The 17,552-nt window shown below is 46.3% G+C and overlaps 1 protein-coding gene across 1 annotated transcript; it reads left to right on the top strand.

Moving 5' to 3' along the window:
- Nucleotides 1-8,083: 8,083 nt before the first annotated feature.
- LOC149331963 (uncharacterized) lies at nucleotides 8,084-17,522 on the top strand. The gene is made up of 5 exons (XM_089555618.1): nucleotides 8,084-8,169; nucleotides 12,580-12,718; nucleotides 12,986-13,131; nucleotides 14,831-14,960; nucleotides 17,047-17,522. Exons 1-5 carry the CDS (start codon nucleotides 8,136-8,138, stop codon nucleotides 17,285-17,287), a joined length of 690 nt encoding a protein of 229 aa, XP_089411744.1. The 5' UTR covers nucleotides 8,084-8,135; the 3' UTR covers nucleotides 17,288-17,522.
- Nucleotides 17,523-17,552: the final 30 nt, after the last annotated feature.

Raw genomic sequence — 17,552 nt, 5'->3', positions numbered from 1 at the left:
TCAAAGTTCGCCGTCGTCCTTCAGGTCCCTGGTCGAAGCAACCAAAGGTGGTTCAGCCGTCATAGCCTAGTTCAGTGTCCTAAGGTTCTGTACTACAAGCAATGATGTGTCGTCCCACGCGTTCCAAGCTTCCTTCCTCTCACAGTATGCATGTGTATAGTGTGACTGGGACGGGTTGAGTGATTCGAGGCTGAGATCTCGAGCGGAAGTCGACCGTGTAGAAGTTCATCGGGTCCACTCTGTGAGCTGTGATCCTTGTACAGAAAAATAAAGTGTTATATTGCGCATCGTTGTCTTATGTTCGTAGGCCACGGGTAACATGTGCCCGCGCAAGATTTACAAGTCATAGAGAAACTTAGGACAAACAAAAAACAAAAAAAAAACAAATAGCCCAACTTACCCGAAACATACGAGCCCAGCAAGGAGGCTTGCTGCCTTTGCAATGCAGGCGCTCCGCTGTGCACTGTTCTACACAGGACGTGGCACGTATTGGTGTGAACTGGCTTACTCTACACGGTACCTGACTGCAGCTTACCGTATGCCTTACTAACCGAACTGAAGTACTGCGAGCGCACATTGCACTTTCGAGTAGGTTAGGAGTCTTACAGAGAAACAGTATCATTGAAATAAATAATAATGGCGTTAATTAGGCAGCAGTTAGAGGCTGGCTGCATAAATTATATAACCATTTCAAACCCCACAATTTTTCACCCATCTCGAGCGCAAGAAACTTCCTGTACTAGAACATGGAAGGCTAAATGTGAAAACTCAAAGAAAGCAAATCCACGAGAGATCTTGGAGGTCTAGTCCTACTGTGCTGATAAAGCAGCAAGTGTGGCTAGTTGGTCATCTCAACGCATGTCTTGCCTTTTATGCGTCGTATTTTTGTCTTTTAGCACAGAAGCGTTCTTTCCGTTAGTTTGATTTGCAGCAAGGCTGTATAAGCTGCATCTTCCTCGACATTATTTTTAGGTTTAGCTGCATGCCAGAGTACTTGGCATTTGAGAACAGGGAACAAGGCGTTATCTTCCCTCCACCTAATTTGCAACAGAATACGGCGAAGAATCTTTTTTTTGTGATATAAAAAGACAACATATCATTCCTATATTTAGGGGCTGTATCATTCGCTGATCTCGTTCAAAATTAAGCTCCTGCCCAGCGTATACCCTCTAAAGCGTGGAGATATCCGTACAGTCTGATCTACCAGCGAATGTCTCTCGTATCGCTACTCATGCTCCTCACATCACTTGTTTCACGGCATCCATCCATTTTGTAGCGAAAGCTACACTATGCCAGCCGCTTCGCCTCTTCAGCATGGTCGCACATTCGCCGTGGTTGCACCTCAGCCGTGGTCGCACCGACCTTGAGTCGTTGCCTAGCAACCGTCGCAGCTGGCGGGCGTCGCCGCTCGGAGCGCCATCTGGCATGACGTCAATCTGCCGTTGCGCTCGTCGTGGAGCAGACGCCGCTCGCCTCGCCAATTGTGCGCATGGGCAGTAGAGGGAGAGGGAATGTCGCTGTGTGCATAAAATTCAGGGGGCACTTTGACTGTGTAAAGTGCGCAGAGGCGAACGCGTTTTCCGCACCACTTTGACTGCCTCTGAGGCACTGGTGATGTCACCACTAGATGACGTCACACATAATGACTAATTATCAAATAATGACAAATTAGTAATCAATGACTAATAACTAATTAATGACTAAATACTAGTCAACTGCTAATTAATGACGCAGTAATTCTCTGTCATCTCGTTGGACACCCGAACCGCACGGTACAGGAAAGGAGGAAGTTGGAGTGAAAGAAGAAAGAGGAAGAGGGGCCGTAATGAAGAAAATGCAAATTGTATTTGAGGAAAGGAAACTACGTAGTAACTGCCTCGCATATTTCGGTGGATATCCGTCATTCGTTTGTAGAGGAAGGGAGGAAGTGGGAGTGAAAGAAGATACAGAAACCGGGACCGTACTGAAGAAAATGAATTTGAGAAATGAAAACTACGCAGTAACTGTCTCACATATCTTGATGGACACCCGTCATCTATTTGATGACGTCAGAGATTGTCTGCACCACTGCGCCAAGAGTTGCATGAGGGCTCCTCGCGATCTACGAATGTCACGTAGAGAATTACCAATTCCCAATATGTGGGCATTAGGTCATTAGCGCCATCGCGGCATACCCTTAATGTGGACTTTAGTGTTCCCTCCAGTTTTCGTGCCTAAAGTATTCTCCTTCCCACACGATGCAAGCCATTCTCATATCATCTCACAATTCTGGACAAAACATATTTTGACGGGAAACCGCTTATGAATGCAATTTTTTCATATAATGTAAGATTTCACTATAACAATCAATGTAACCCCAGATCACCCGACGGCAGTTTTGCATTTTTTTTTCTATTAACGTTTTTGCTATTATTAAACACGTTTCCCATTGTTTTTCTATGGCAGTCTTAACTGTTCGATGTGATCAATGGAGACACTCTAAAACAAAGATTTTGCTATATATAAGAAGACTGGGCCATGACCTCCAATATTTTCATAACAACATCTTGCAATTTTCCAATTTTCAAAATTTTTGTGCGGGAATGTTGGATATATGAGGTGCGCCCACGTGTCCTGGTTGCGCAACAGCGTACGTATTGTCGTTATGAAGGCAGATTTGTCGTAGCTGTGCAAACGATACAGGCGATGTTCCCAGCCCACACCATGGGGCCGCAGTCGTCCAACAAAACACCGCAGTGAACATCCTTACGTTCAAAGCACAAGACATTACTCATGCATAAGAGGTGGCAATCGCGCTCGCCGCCGCCGATCAGGACTCGCGTGTCATCATTACCGATTCACGAGAGGCCTGCAGGAACATCGAAATGGGCTTTGCTCCCTATTTTGCATCCCGAATACTTCAGAATAGCAATTATCTCGGGGTTCCCGCGTCCCGCACAATAGTCCGCACCGCCTACCCCCGATGCGGACTCCGACCCCAATCCGGCTTTTACCTTCAAGGAAATCATCCAATATTACCAATTCGGCCATGCAATCTTTCCTAAGCCCTGCAAGGGCCTCACGAAGGCGGAGGAACGCTTACTCTTTCTCCTTTATACTAAAACACTGCTGTGCCAGGCAGTCATCAAACGTTTCGACCCTGCGTGCACAGGGGAGTGCTCGCACTGTAGGGAAAATTCTTCGGATCTTTACCACATGGTGTGGGCATGCCAATCAACCCCGCACCTTCCCCCTATCCCCAATCCTACCCAGGAGGACTGGGAGGCGGCCCTGCTCGGCTGCTCTGACATGGCGATCAAAAAGGCACTGGTCGGGCGCGCCCAAACAGCGGTTACAGCCAATGGGTTCCTGTTATGAGCAGATCACCTAGCGTTTGTAAGGGACGGCCCCTTAAGGACCGCTCCCCTTGCTCCCTATACATGTTTTAAATATGAAGTTTTTCAGTCAGTGAGTTTCAGGACACTGTTTTCATGAGGCGTAAAAGTTGCGACAGCCGGCTCTTCGAAGCAGGTAGCCGCACGGTTATGACTGTAGCTTCACTGTTTACCAGCTCACTAGCCACTCCTGGCGGATAGCACTAGCGGAAACTCGGTTTCTTTTGCTGCAGTACCTCCAGCCCAAGCAGCACCGGTAATCTGCCCAATATTGAAAATTAATGGTTTCACTGCGGTCCTTTGCAGCAGCGGTATTTTCCAATGTATTTCCAATGTTTCCAATATTGGGCCAATGACGTGCCGCTTGGGAGATTCTTGCACTGTGCTCCGTAAGGGAATTCGTATGACATCACATAAAACATTCTGTTCAGAACATGGAATGCGTTCAGGGCCAACACGAGTTCGAGTTTATCTTAAAGGCTTGCGCCACTCGCTGTTTACAGCAGGCAGCGCTTGAAGCAAGTGTAGTTGACCACTTTCTGCCGGGCTTCCTAGACAGGCTTGAAGTGAATGTGGCACCAAAGAATTCTCATTATCGTTTCTGTTGTAGCTCAGCAGCTCGTAAAAAAAAAATTGACCTCTAGTACCACTGCATTCCTTTCACGGTAGAATATGTAAGCAGTTTTTTCGTCGGCAGCAGCAGACAAACTGTTTTCAGGTACTCCTTTTTTGATGCAGTTTCAGCTTGGGCGGGCACCGAGAGGTAACGGGCGGATTGTTTTACAGAGGAAACATTGTGGTTGATCGCTACACTGAAGCAGCGTTGAGCTAATATAAAACAGATAGCCGAAACTTACACCGGCATCGACATCGGTGGGCACTGGTTGTGAAATACATCTATTAACAATTAAACCGGTGGATCAGTTATTGTAGCAGAGAGAGAGAGAGAGAGAGAAAACTTTTATTGCTCTTTCAAGAGATTCGCGGAGATGAAGACTTCTTGGTCGTCCTGCTTGGGCGCTGGCGACTTGAGTCTTCGAGCAAGGGTGGGCCCTCAGTCCAGGGCTCCACTGAGTCGTGCCGCTTCAACAGCGTGCTGTACCAAGGCCCTCTGGACCTCGAGCTCGCTGCTGGAGAGACAGCTCTCCCATTGCTCCTCACTCGGTGTTTGATAATTGTGGAATGCTATGTTTCTTTCGCACTCCCAGGTAATGTGATAGAGTGTAGGTGTACCGCCGCACCAGGGACAGTCTGATCTGAATTGCGTTGGTGACATTTTGCTGTATATGTACAGGTTAGGAAAAGTGTTCGTCTGTAGCCTACGCCATCCTACAGCCTCTTCCCTAGTCAGTGCTCTGTGTGGTGGTGGATACCTCAATCTAGTTCCCCTATAAAGTTGTAGGGTCTCTGCGTAGCCTCCCTCGCACGTGAGTAGCCGTAACTCCGGGGCGTCCGATAAGCCTGCTCGGTAAGTGAGCCCTCGAGCCAGGCTGTCCGCCCTTTCGTTTCCTGCTACGCCTGCGTGAGCTGGCACCCAGATGATATGCTGTATAGGCGTTTTTCCAGCGGAAGCTGCCGCCTCACCGATGATCCTAAGGGCAGAGATTACTGCGTCGGTGTGGGTGACGTTGAATCCCAATTGACATACTCGCAGAGAAAACAGAAAAGAATGCAGACAGGCTCACATGCTTGCATGGGGAAAGTTGAAGTCGTTGCCAGTTGCTCCCGAGAGTTGCAATCAGTACGTTAAGAGTGAACGTGAAAAGCGTACGTTAGATTGCATTGAGCGGTCCCTCAAGCAACACGTCTGGTCAGGTCCATTGACAGTAGATATTGCAAAACGTCATCGAAATCAACTCGGCCTTCACGAAAACCTTATTGCTACTTTAGATAGCGTAAAAGATGTTTAACCCTTCGCAAGTCCGATTTTTTCATTACGGTCATGTTTTGGGCATAATGCTATACGACTTTTCCTGGGAAAGTGTAGCACAATTCCAACATCTGTACCGGTTGTAAGAATCCGAAGCAGGACGGATAACAAGGAAGATTTAAATGCATAGTTTAATTCACCTGGAAAGGCACTGGGTCCAATGTTTTTCAAAAGTAGCATTTGATCAACGACCTTCTTCTAAGATTCTTCTAAGATTAAAGGGCCCCTTATTCACTTGTACTTATAATCGGTTACAAGCCTAACAGCAGGCAGATAGTGCTGAATATGGCTACTATCAGCACTGTAAGAGTTGGTGGCAAAGCGAGACTTGCTGTATTTCCCGAACTCTGATATAAATTAACTCGTGCATGCGATCAGGGCGTCACGTAACATATTAGAGTTTCGCTACTTTCTTGGAAGCCGCATGGTTCTTGCCCATCAAGCAGAGCTTCCGCGAGGTCTTTGAAGGGTGATATGGTTATGGGAAGAAATATAAAAAAACGCGTTCTAAGCACCTGGCTGATATAATAAGCACTTTTTTTTTTGTTGCGAAAGCAACACTACTGGAGCCCAGCTCGGCTTGTCGCGTATGCTCGTGGCGGTGCGGCTACCAAACGACCTTCAGTCGCCGTTGCCTAGCAACCGCTTCAGTTGCGATCCAACCCTAGTTACTACCCGAGCTTACCCGGGTAAGCTCGGTTAAGTTCGGAGAAGCGTCGCGCCAGTTGCACGAGAGGTTGTTTTCATTTCTCAACAGCGGTTCTATGCTAAAAGCGAGGTGAGTACGGAAAGGGCAAAGTTTTTTAATTGATTACGGATGTAGATAAAAAAAATGAGTACGCACTCGGAGCTGACTGGAGCATTCCTCATCTATGAATGAGTGAATAGCGCAATTAATTAATAACTGGTGACTTAGAGGAGGTACAAGCCGAAGAATAGGGCGGTTAGAGAGAGCAGAGTAACAGTAACTCGCAGCAAAGATAACCCAAATCGTGGTCTCGTCTATTACGCCTGTCGGCACAGCATGCGCAAGTTCTTGAAATCCGAGCCCTTCCATTACGTCAGTTGCCAGACTCCCCATATTACCTTAGAGCCGAAGTGGGACTCTGTCATTGGTCCGAAACTGAAATGTTAGAGCATTGTGCCAGCTTTGGCATTGGTATGAAATTCTTAGAGGTGCTGAAGACCGTTGCGGCGTCATATGCAAAATCTTCCGTTCTTTCATTTGTGGGTCGTTGTCATTAACAGATTTTTTTCTCTCGCTGAAGCCATAAAATTTAATTAGGGCATTTCAGGATATCAGTAAGATGTCTTGTCCAGGAAATATTTCCTCGCTTCCGGAAGTATTCCTTGGCGGATGGGGATCGCGACATTATAGAATCTAATAGACTGGCTACTGTTTACGATGCAGCGCCTGAAGAACTAAGTGAACTAAGAAGCTAGACAAATATTTCGAGTTTTTCAATTAGACAGCTGTCGAAATGCAACTTTCAACAGTACGTCCTGTGTTTGTGTCGCTGCTCAGAAACAGTTTTATTTAGGTGGAAATAAAATATGTAAAAGAAAAAAACCTTTCTGCGCATCATCTCAACGCTAACGATTATGAAACCAGACATTCGATACGACTAATTACCCAAGAACAGTAGCAATACTTGCCAGCGAAAACTACCGCGGAGGGATGGGAAGGTATCTCCAGCGTGCGTTGGTTTATCTCGACGTGGTGGAACAGATAATGGCTCCGCCCCCCGTCCGTAAAATAACACGACATAAACACGTGCTCTACCATGCTTCGTTTTGATAGACAAAACGGTGATGGACCAGGCTGTCCCTCAATTTTACATTCAATCTTCTTTTATTCTCCGACAGGATTATTACAAGGAAGCCACAAGGGAAGATGTGATCGTTAAAGAGAAAAACTGTGGGAGGAGAATGGCAGCTTTAACAAAAGATGCGTTAAAACAAGCGATCGCTTTTGGAGGTCAAAAACCACGGTATTCACTTACGAATACATTTTCTGAAATCGCTATGCAAGCGAGCGCCTAATGTCAACGAGGGGTTTTGCAGTGAAACGAGGGGAAGCTTCGGAAGCTTTACGTGGGCTATGATAACACGCCGTTTTGTTAAGGACCCCGGATTAGCTGTGAACACCTTAGGTTATTTAAAGTGCATCGACACCGCGCAGGGTACGGGCGTTTTCGCAGTTCGCCTCGATCGAAATGCAGCCGCCGCGGGTGGAGTATTATCCCATGCCCTTGGGCAGAAAGCTGCTATGCAACCGAAAAAGCACACGTTTTTATTGATTCTCATTACGGCGCCCTTTTCCTCATTGACAAGACTGTGCAGTCGTAAGGATTGAATTCCAGTAGCCGGTAAAAGCATTCGGCCAAGGTTTGGTTTCTTTTTACTCTTTGGTAAACTTGTAGGGAGAGTTGACAAACCCTCTCCCCTCCCCCCCACGACCATTTCAAAACATCTTGTGCGAAAGGAAACGAAAGACCTTGAGTGTAGTACATACACGTGTCTACATACCACAGGAGGCTAAAGTCACGACGCTTTCGGGGAAGGGTGTTTATTGCGCATGTGCGCAGGTTTCGGTGGCAATGACTTTTATCTTCAAACATTTCTCTTTCGCCTACTCTCTCAGTGTTGTCGTTCTTAGACCTTTCCCTCGTCAGCTAGGCTCTCGTGTGGAGAAACCCTCACCCTTTGCTTACGGGGGCCTATAAAAAGAACTGGTGGAGTTGGAAATCTCGAAGCCATCAAAAGTGCTTGTCTGCTTTAACGTCGTCGTTGGACCCGAGCGCGGATTTACCCGTCAAAGAACCGAAGCCATGTCTCGGAGTAGTTTCTGCCTCCTGCTAATTGGTGCGTATTCTGATTATTTCATTGAGAGCGTAGTATGGTTGGATAAAACCACTTAAAACTGGCCTGTTAGGAAAAAAGATTTGGGCGCGTAATAATCGTGAGCGTATCTGAATGTCATCGTCAGCATGTTTTTGGGCTTTTTTTACCCTGAAGTATCTGTGTCTCGCGCGCCCTCAGTAGTGAGGAAAAGTCTAACGGATCAGGCGAGTTCTCCCTCATATTCACCCGCTGTCGATGCATACTCTGGGTGTCGGCGTCCTCCATTACCGTACAGCCTATAACTTCTCCCAAGAGCCTGTTTCTGCTATATAGAGGATGACGAGGCAGTGATGAATTTTAACCATTCTGCGTTTAGCGCAGTGAGCATACAGTTTTCGGGCGTCCATTTTCGGCACAATCGCTCAAGAAAGTATGGCAAGCAAAGCAAAACAAAGTTGCTTCCTTTTCCGGTAAACTAGCCGCCATGGTGGCTCAGTGGTTATAGCGCTCGGCTGCTGACCCGAAAGACGCGGGTTAGGTCCCGGCCGTGGCGATCGAATTTCGATGGAGGCGAAATTCCAGAGGCCCATGTACTGTGCGATGTCAGTGCACGTTAAAGAACCCCGGGTAGTCAAAATTTTCTGAGCCCTTCACTACGGAGTCCCTCATAGCCTGAATCGCTTTGGGCAGTTAAACCCCTATAATCCATAAACCATAAAATTTTCCGGTAAACTAAAACACCAATACTCTGTACCAAGCTGAAGCACAAATGGTTGAGGTTGTCTTGCGACTGCCTTTGCGTGGACCAGGCTTCGGTATCCAGTGCAGCGCAACTTTGGTAGAGACGCACTTGTTTTACCACATGCATCAGGAAGTTGTTTCTTTTATGTCTTCCTCGATGAAAAGAAAGAAAGCATTTTTGAGAACAGTTTGTTCGAACTTGGCTGAAGTCTACTGTCGCAAAATCTGTAAAAAGGCAAGTGGAACAAGGCGAACACAGCCGTGATCCGACCGAGTGAAACAGCTTATCAGTCTTCAAGTCCATCGAAGACGAAGACAAGTCCTCTTGTTCGAAACTTTGGCAAGCATCTTGAGGCTTTCCCCTCCCTTGTTAACTTTGTGAGTGTCAAGAACCATCTGCCCACCCTCTCATGGACTTCATTTCCATCGGTAATTAGTGTGATTCTTGTTTTATAGGATGGTAAACAACTCGAGCAAAAGTGTTTGCAGTGGTTTGTTTCACTGTGACCCTCGAGCTACAGCTCAGATCACGCCGATGCTGGTCTTGGGCATGATTCTTGGATCGGATGCCAGCGGCAGACATTCTTCTATGGGGAGTGACTGTACTCTCTATAGCATAGAAGTAGAGTAATTCGTCTGAGGTGTCCTCGTTAGTTTAGCGACAGCGAAGAAGTGCGTCCTTTCTTGAACAAGCTAAACTCAAGCACTCGCAGATTCCTTACAGTGGGAGAAAAAGCAGCGAAAACGTAACTCCGACAGCGTAAAAGCGCCAAGAGCGCTGTACTAACATTCACAGATCTCAACGTTGGCGGCAAGTTGAGACTGGCCCTGAAGATTTCATCCAGCGCTGGTACCACGTCTGCCAAGGAATCTCCTTTCGGAAAGGACAAGTATCTGCGCTCGAAAGTTAGATACCACACTTCAGTCCACCCAGGATGCAAGGGAACCTTGAAAACATTCATAATTGTGCCGCTGGTCTGGTTTCGGCCACGTGCATTATTTACATTTAAGGACATTAGTGGCGCACACCTCATGCTCAGTGCGTTTACAACTTTGAATGCCAAAATATGAGTGCAAAATTTAGTTTAGATTACGGGGAAGGCCGCGGCCATTGTTTCCCCCTGTAGAGTCAACTGAACGGCGTTGTGAGGAGAGGTGAATATATTACCAACTTTTAACTGACCCCTTTCTTTGGCACATAACCCTACTCTTTATGTTTAGGCACAATATTTAGCGGCAACTGCTGTCGCACATACTCCAGAAGTGTGCACATACGTCACCTTGTAAGATGAGACCTTTTGCAAGATCATATGTGGTGTTATCGTCGTCCTGGACTCATTCCATAAGACGGTCACTTGAACACAGCGCATGCGGCCCCACCCCCGTTCACCATTGAGCTCAAATTTATTGAAGTCACGGCTGTATAAATTCTGCTGCGCAAATGTAATTGAAAATATGTAAGGAGTGCTACTCGACTCTTTGATGGCATGGTACGGTATGAGATGATACGGTGAGATATGGTATGGTATGGGGTGGTACAGTTTTGGGTGGTGTGGTATGATATGGCATGGCGTGGTTGGAGTGCGTTACTATGCAATGCGTAGCATAGCGTACTATAGCATAGCGCACCAAATCATGCCGCGCCTTACTATGCTATATTATGCGAAGGTATGGTATGGTATGTCATGATAAGAGGGCTGTAACGGTCCCAAGCTGCCTTTATACGATGGCGGACTCCGAAGCGGAAAAGTTCGGATAAATTTCAAGAATTTGGGGTTGTGCGAAATATGGAAAGCCGGTTAAGAAGTCGAAGCAGGCGCCATTTTTATTGCCGGCCAAAAGAAAATGGAAGGATAGAAAGAGAGCTTGCGGAACGCGCAGACCCAGAATAAACAAGCCTAGTCGTGACGAAATGAGAACCACCAAAACAAAACGACGACACTGTATGCGACGAATCTGAAAGAAGGCAACAATGCGCAGGCTGGTTATACTCGCTCTGCCCTGTTCTTTCCCCTTCTGCCGCCATGTTCTTATTTTGCTTTCCTCCTTCCGAGTTTCACGTGAGCGACCGAAGGATCGACGTCCGTGCCGTGTTGCACAATCGCACGCTTGTTTTTCCCCTGGAAGGCCATGCACGCAACAGGGATATAAAGATGTTCAGCAACACCTCATTAATTCCACGCGACCAACACGGTGCGTCTGGACTGTCGCGTATAAGTGTACGTGTGTGTGTCTGTGTGGATTTGTGGGGGAGAGGGGGCATGGTATTTAGTGAGGGCACAACTTTCGTTTACGGTATCCTCCTTCGAAATGATTGCCATGCTGGACTCGTCGTCTCGTGTAATTGAAAACTCTCTTGAGCATTCGTTCCCCTTGTTTCTGTCTTCTAACCGCTGTCTGTTTTTTTTTGTGCTTCTCCTATGTGTGGAAACTGCGGGCATGTTGCGTGCAGGCGGCCAGACGCTCTTTTTTTTTTGCGATTTACAAGCACACAGCTGACTTCATACTTTACCTGAAAATAAGATAGGCCGCACTTTCCCTTTGCCGAGTAAGTAGACTGATAATCCACCTGAACCCATTCGTTCATATCAATTACACACAGGTGTGTGCTCAATGACATTAGTTATTGTAGCTCGATGATGTCTGTTAATAAGGATAGAGCAGGTAGCTCAATTTGGCTGAACACCAGCACAGGAAGTATTTCCTTGAAACGCGAAATGCTTCTGGGTGACTCCAGGGCAACGTGTTCGCAAGACACTCTCGGGTATTAACTACAAGAAGCACTGAAACGCGAAAGCAGTACAAAATGAAGCTTTCAGCAGTCGTGAGAAAAGGCTAAACAGAACTATAGGATTCGTTTCCCTCAGTCGGAGTGAAAACTGGTGGAAATACAGTAGAAACTCGTTGCATTGAAACGGTTTATAATGAAATAAAGAATATAATGAAGGAATGACGATTTCCCTTGGAAGCTTTGTCAACACAGGCTATAACTAAGCTTAAGGTGGGTTAGTAGGGATTACTAGGTTTTAAGGTGGATTATTAGAGTGGATAAGCATAATCATTTATGATAATCTAACGGAACGTGATCGAGCATTTTAGAAGGTGATGAATCATGCATACCATGTAAGGGCAGATGAACCCGTTCCAAGGAGGGCTGCGGACAGGATTCGAAACTATTTGCAGAAACCATATCAGGCAACCTAGATGCTACTGCAGTTTCTTCGTTTAGGGTGAGGTTCAGAAAGACCCTTAGTTTATCTCTTGGCAAGGCCTTCTTTTCCCCACTGCTTCGCTGCACGCGTTACTATAGTACCGTCGAGCTAGTTCGCTCTTTCTTCAAACAAAGAAGTAGCCCTTAGAATTATAGCCCATAGATTGTATAGGGAACACACAATGAACAACCCTCTCGTCGGCTCTTTTGAGTTGCATGAAGACCAGCCCATAGGTTCTTCCATTTATAAGACATCCGTTAGGGTTTTTTTCCAAACGTGCAAGAAATTTTTTTCTCTTGCGCTTTAAAGTAACTATTGCAGGAGAGCAATGTCCGCTCCGTAGCGAAGGCAATTTTAGGTAAAGGTTTGGTTCACGACCTCTGACCTTCCGACTGTCCTTGAAAGGCGTTTGCCTTTATCATAGGTCAAAAAGGGTTGAACCATATTGACGCGTATGCCGCCAATTTCTCCTCTTCAGGCCTCTTCGGATGTGCCTATGCCGCCCCCAAGGCTGACTGCGACATTAAGAAACTGGATGCCTGTGCTGCCGACCTCTTCCTGTTCGCCTCCTCGGCGAAGGTCCCCGCCACCCCTGCCGAGCTTAAGCCGTTCTGCGCGTGAGTTTGATAGCTTTGTTTACTTCTGTGAACCGTAAGCCGGCTTCTATAGTGCTCATAAGAGAAGGCAGCTATAAACCCATTGAATAAGCTTGTAGTCTTTCACCGGGGTCCTGGACCTCCACCATGACATTGGTGCAGTCCCTCGATTGTTGCATGCGGCACATAAAGTTAATGGCCTGGATGCTACAATCCATGACCGTTCAGAACTTTTAGCCTCTGCTATATAACAAAGTTAACTCTGTGTTCTTTTTTCCAACTTCGTAGCACGCAGCTGAAATCCGTGGAGTGCAGCCGGGACTACTTGAAGCGTTGCACGGAAAGTGTCATCCAGGGTATCGGAAGCATCTTCCTCGACGACATCAATGCCGAGATCGAGGGACGCTGTGACGAGTCTACTGACTACCACAAGGGTGCGTGAGACCACACAGGGCGCATCGTCGGGGTGATAGCGGCGCAATTCAGGACAGGGACGCAATGCATGAGCCGCTAAAGCAGCTCCGAATAATAACGGAAACGTCAGAGTGGAAGGACTGGCGCCGAAATTGAGCGTGCAGTGCCTATGCATAGTATTGTCACTTGAAGAGAACGATGGGAAAATTAGTAACCTCTTGAATTTCAAGCGTATTGAGAATGAGTGATGTCCTACTAGGTGCCACGTACTTTTTGTCCTGTGTCGTTTTTTACATTGAAGCACACTCCCTCAAACGACAGTCTCAGCAGTCAGGTATGACGCAAGATTTCAATGTATAAATTTTAGCACAAAAGCAAAGCGTGACCTCGAGGGTGACCTTGGCTCGTGGAGAAATAAAATAAATATAAACGAATATTTCCACAATGGGGGGGCCGAATCCGAGGCGGAGAGAACACATCAGCCTCGCTGGCAACTACACAAGAGCACTATGCTATTTCTGCAGCCGATCACACCTTGTGTTAAACTGCAACACACTATCGAGCTGTGCATTGCATACCATCGACTTCATCAACTTTCCTCTGCGGCGCCTACAGATCAGATCAGCTTAACCTTGACCAGAGCTTAAAGGGAAGCTGAAACGGTTTTTTGATAATTCGAGGTTATTCAAGAATTCGAATCTATCAAGCTTCTAGATGAACCATGCAAAGTATTTTTGCACCAGCATTTAAAATGGTGACATAATCGTCGATTAAAACCGCGAAGATGTTCAGGCTTCTCCTCACTACGTTGGAGGAATGCGAGGAAACTCGGCAGTGACGTCATTATCGCCGAAACTTCAGATGTCCGCTGCTTACGCCTGCATGCTGCTGTGCGTCGTCAGATAGCGCCAAACAATGCATTGTGAGCTTCACCTTCGATGGCGTCGGTTTTCTTCCATGGAATAACCCTTTCTTCGCTGGAAACGTAGTGCCGTCATACGTGACGTCATTATCGGGGCCTCTGCCCGTCGCTGTGCACTTCAGAGAAGCCTGAACACCGACGACGACTTTATTCGGTCATTACGCCACCATTTGAAATGCTAGAGCAAAACGATTTCGCAGGCTTTACCAGCACATTTCGCACATTCGGCAACCTTAAACTCATAGAATTCTAAAACCGCTTCAGTTGCCCTTTAACCTGAGTCTAATATCGTCGTCAGACGTGCCGACGACCCAGCAATGCGAAACCATGAACCAACAAGGCTAAACACATGCTTTCGCATGTCTACTTGGTTTAACTATGTTAAGACACTGCCATTTTTTTGCCGTGGTTTGAACCTCGTAGAACTGAGCAGTCACGTTCGGATTCAAGTGTGCGATACATGCTTCTCAGGAGACAAGAAAATCAGAGCAATTTCTTGGGGGGGGGGGGACATTTGAAAGCACTGAAGCACCTCAAATGATGAGACAACAAAGATTACCGGAAATAGGAGTACTACTGAAACCAATAGCTAGGCGCCGATCTTCAGAAATGGTATTCCAAAAGACAGGTACTTATGTTGGCGAAGTCCTGATTATAAGAAGCTGAAGAGAGTTATTTTGTTGTTATTTATTCAGAGATTCACCCAGCGGGCGAGCTAAGCACCTAGTTTTAAGTGATTCATAGGCAGTCACTAAAGGGGTGTGGGTGTGGCACTGTTTCCTTTGTATTCCTCACAGACTACCTGAAGAACGTCCCGTGCATGAACAAGGTTGGAGCTTCCATCCACAAGTGCTTCCGAAGCGTCACCGCTGGCTTCGACGTGGCTTCCAGGCTACCAGCCAAGCAAAGGATTGGAGGAGCTTGCTGGTATGGAGTCCGAAAGCGACTTGGCCCTATTTTAAGGAATAATAAGGACGACTAGATGACGGGTTCCGGTTCTCTGCAATGTGAGGGAAGGATATACGCGTATAATTCTGTAATAATCGTAGCTGAAGGAAAGAAAGAAATGATGGCATTAAACACATCTTTGCGAGAATCTGGAACCTTTTTTTCCGAGAAAAACTGCGTACAGATTCTAGCAATAATAGTTAAGGCAGGGACAGACAATTTTTGTCGTAAGAGCTCTTTCCAGGCAGACGCAAGCAGTTTACATTTCTGTTTGTCTCTATTAGACTAAATAAGTATTCCAGTCGCGACAAAAAGCCAAAAATAGCGTGTATGCCACCAGTATGATCACAAATATCTGCGTGTTTTATTTTTTTAAATGCGAGAACACTACTTGGTACCGCATGCAACGATCACTGCGGCGGCTATAATTAAGCAGAAATTTCTGAGGCAACCCCTCTTATAAGAGGGTTCGTTTCAAGTTTAGCATCATCGGAAAATTGTAAGACACTGTTGTGGAAATAGTGCAGGTAGGAGTTCATTCTTCTAACAAGTAGCAAAATCTTTCTTTTAAAGTGTTTCCATCAATCGCATTGAAAAGTTAAGGCTGGCATAGACAACCAATGAGGAACGCTTTTGATGATAGCAAAAACGTTATTAGAAAAAGAATTGAAGTCTGCCGTCGGGTGATCTGCAGATATATTGATTGTTATATAAAAGCTCTCGGTATGCTCGCTCTCTTTCCTTCTAATTTCTTCGTCACTTTCCTTCTTTTTTTAAGGCGTAAGCCTAACTTGCCTATTAAGTGAAAATCAGCGTGTGCGTATCTACGTGTGCATGTGGTGACACTCGATGGTGGCCATAAATTAATGGCTGGTCGAACGAGGTCGCTCGGAAAGAATAATCTGGGTTTCACAAGCCCCACCGGTGGCAGCACCTGCCATCGCAGGGCAGTGGCGCAACTCTTAACTGCTGTACCACTGCGCCAGTAGTGGTATTAGGACTGGCAGGAACACATGAATGTGAAGTAAAGAAACACCAATTCTGCCCATATGGGCATTGATTAGCTATCGAGTGATATCTTTACCACGGATCAGAGCGCAGATCAGAAGGGGTGCGGCGGCACCGCGCCGGTGGCTACATAGAGTCATGCAAAAGTAGAATTGCCAGCTCGTGGCATCGGGTTTTATCCCGCAGCAGCGTTCGGCGACTGCGCTCACAAAGTGAGCTGGCGGGCTCACACCTTCTCACACGCAAGCAGTCTTAATTGTCTCTGGAGACATTTTTCTTCGCTATCCTTTCACTTTTTTCTTTCTCACTCTTTACCTGCTTCCTTTCTTCCTTCACTTTCTTTCTCTCTCTCTCTCTTTCTTTCTCTCTTTCTTTCTTTCTTTCTTTCTTTCTTTCTTTCTTTCTCTCTTTCTTTCTGTCTTTCTTTCTTTCCTCCTTTCTTTAATTCTGTCTTTCTTTCTTTCTTTCTTTCTTTCTTTCTTTCTTTCTTTCTTTCTTTCTTTGTTTCTTCCTTCCTTTCTTTGTTTCTTTCTTTCTTTCCTCCTTTCTTTAATTCTGTCTTTCTTTCTTTCCTTCTTTCTTTATTCCTTCCTTTCTTTCTTCCCTTCCTTCCTTCCTTCTTTCTTCCTTCCTTCCTTTCTTTCTTTCCTTCTTTCTTTCTTCCTTTCTTCCTTTCTTTCGTTCTTCCTTCCTTCCTTCCTTCCTGCTTTCCTTCCTTCCTTCCTTCCTTCCTTGCTTATTTCTTTCTTTCTCTCTTTCTTTCTTTCTTTCTTTCTTTCTTTCTCTCCTCCTTTCTTCCTTCCTTTCCTTCTTTCTTTCCTTCTTTCTTTCTTTACTTCCTTCCTACTTTCTTTCTTTACTTCCTTCTTTCCTTCTTTCTTTCTTTCTTTCTTTCTTCCTTTCTCTCTTTCCTTGCTTCTCTCTTTCTTGTTTTCTTCATTTCCATCTTTCTTCCTTTCTTTCTTTCTATCTTTCATTTTTTCTTTCTTTCATTCTTTCGGCCTGTTTCGTTCCTTCTATCCGCCTTCATTGCTTTGTTCCTTTTGCCACCTCGCAGCAAGTACAACGAGCTCGAGGCCTGCGTGTACAAGAGCCTCGAGGGCCAGTGCAACGCTGAGTCGCGCGTTTTCACCGAGGGTCTGCTGGAGAAGTACGCCGGAGAGCTGCTGGGCACAGTGTGCACCGGCTACCGCTCCGGTGACAAGTGCAAGAGCATAACCTTCGACTCAACTCCTGGCGACAAGAACATCCGCGCCGTACTCACTCCCCTCATCAAGGTCGCCTCCGCCCTGGGTTGATGAACCGCGAAGGGACACCGTGTACATTCGAGCCGTCGTTGATGTGTGAATGCCGAGTAGAGAACGTGTCGGTTAGAGCGCGTGGGGCCGTTGGAAATACCACAGCAAGACAACTAGGATGACAAGATAACGATGTAGAAACATCTGCGACATGTTGACGTTGACAGTGTGATCTTAGCGTTCCCTAAAAAACACTGTATGTTCTCTCAAAGTTTGCCCTCGCCGCGTTGGTCCCTGTCCGAACTAGCCCGTGGCTTACACCCTC

The sequence above is a fragment of the Amblyomma mixtum genome, chromosome 8 (genome assembly GCF_055824585.1).
Source record: "Amblyomma mixtum isolate Tamu chromosome 8, ASM5582458v1, whole genome shotgun sequence".
NCBI lineage: Eukaryota > Metazoa > Arthropoda > Arachnida > Ixodida > Ixodidae > Amblyomma > Amblyomma mixtum.
This window is presented reverse-complemented; position numbering and strand designations above follow the sequence as displayed.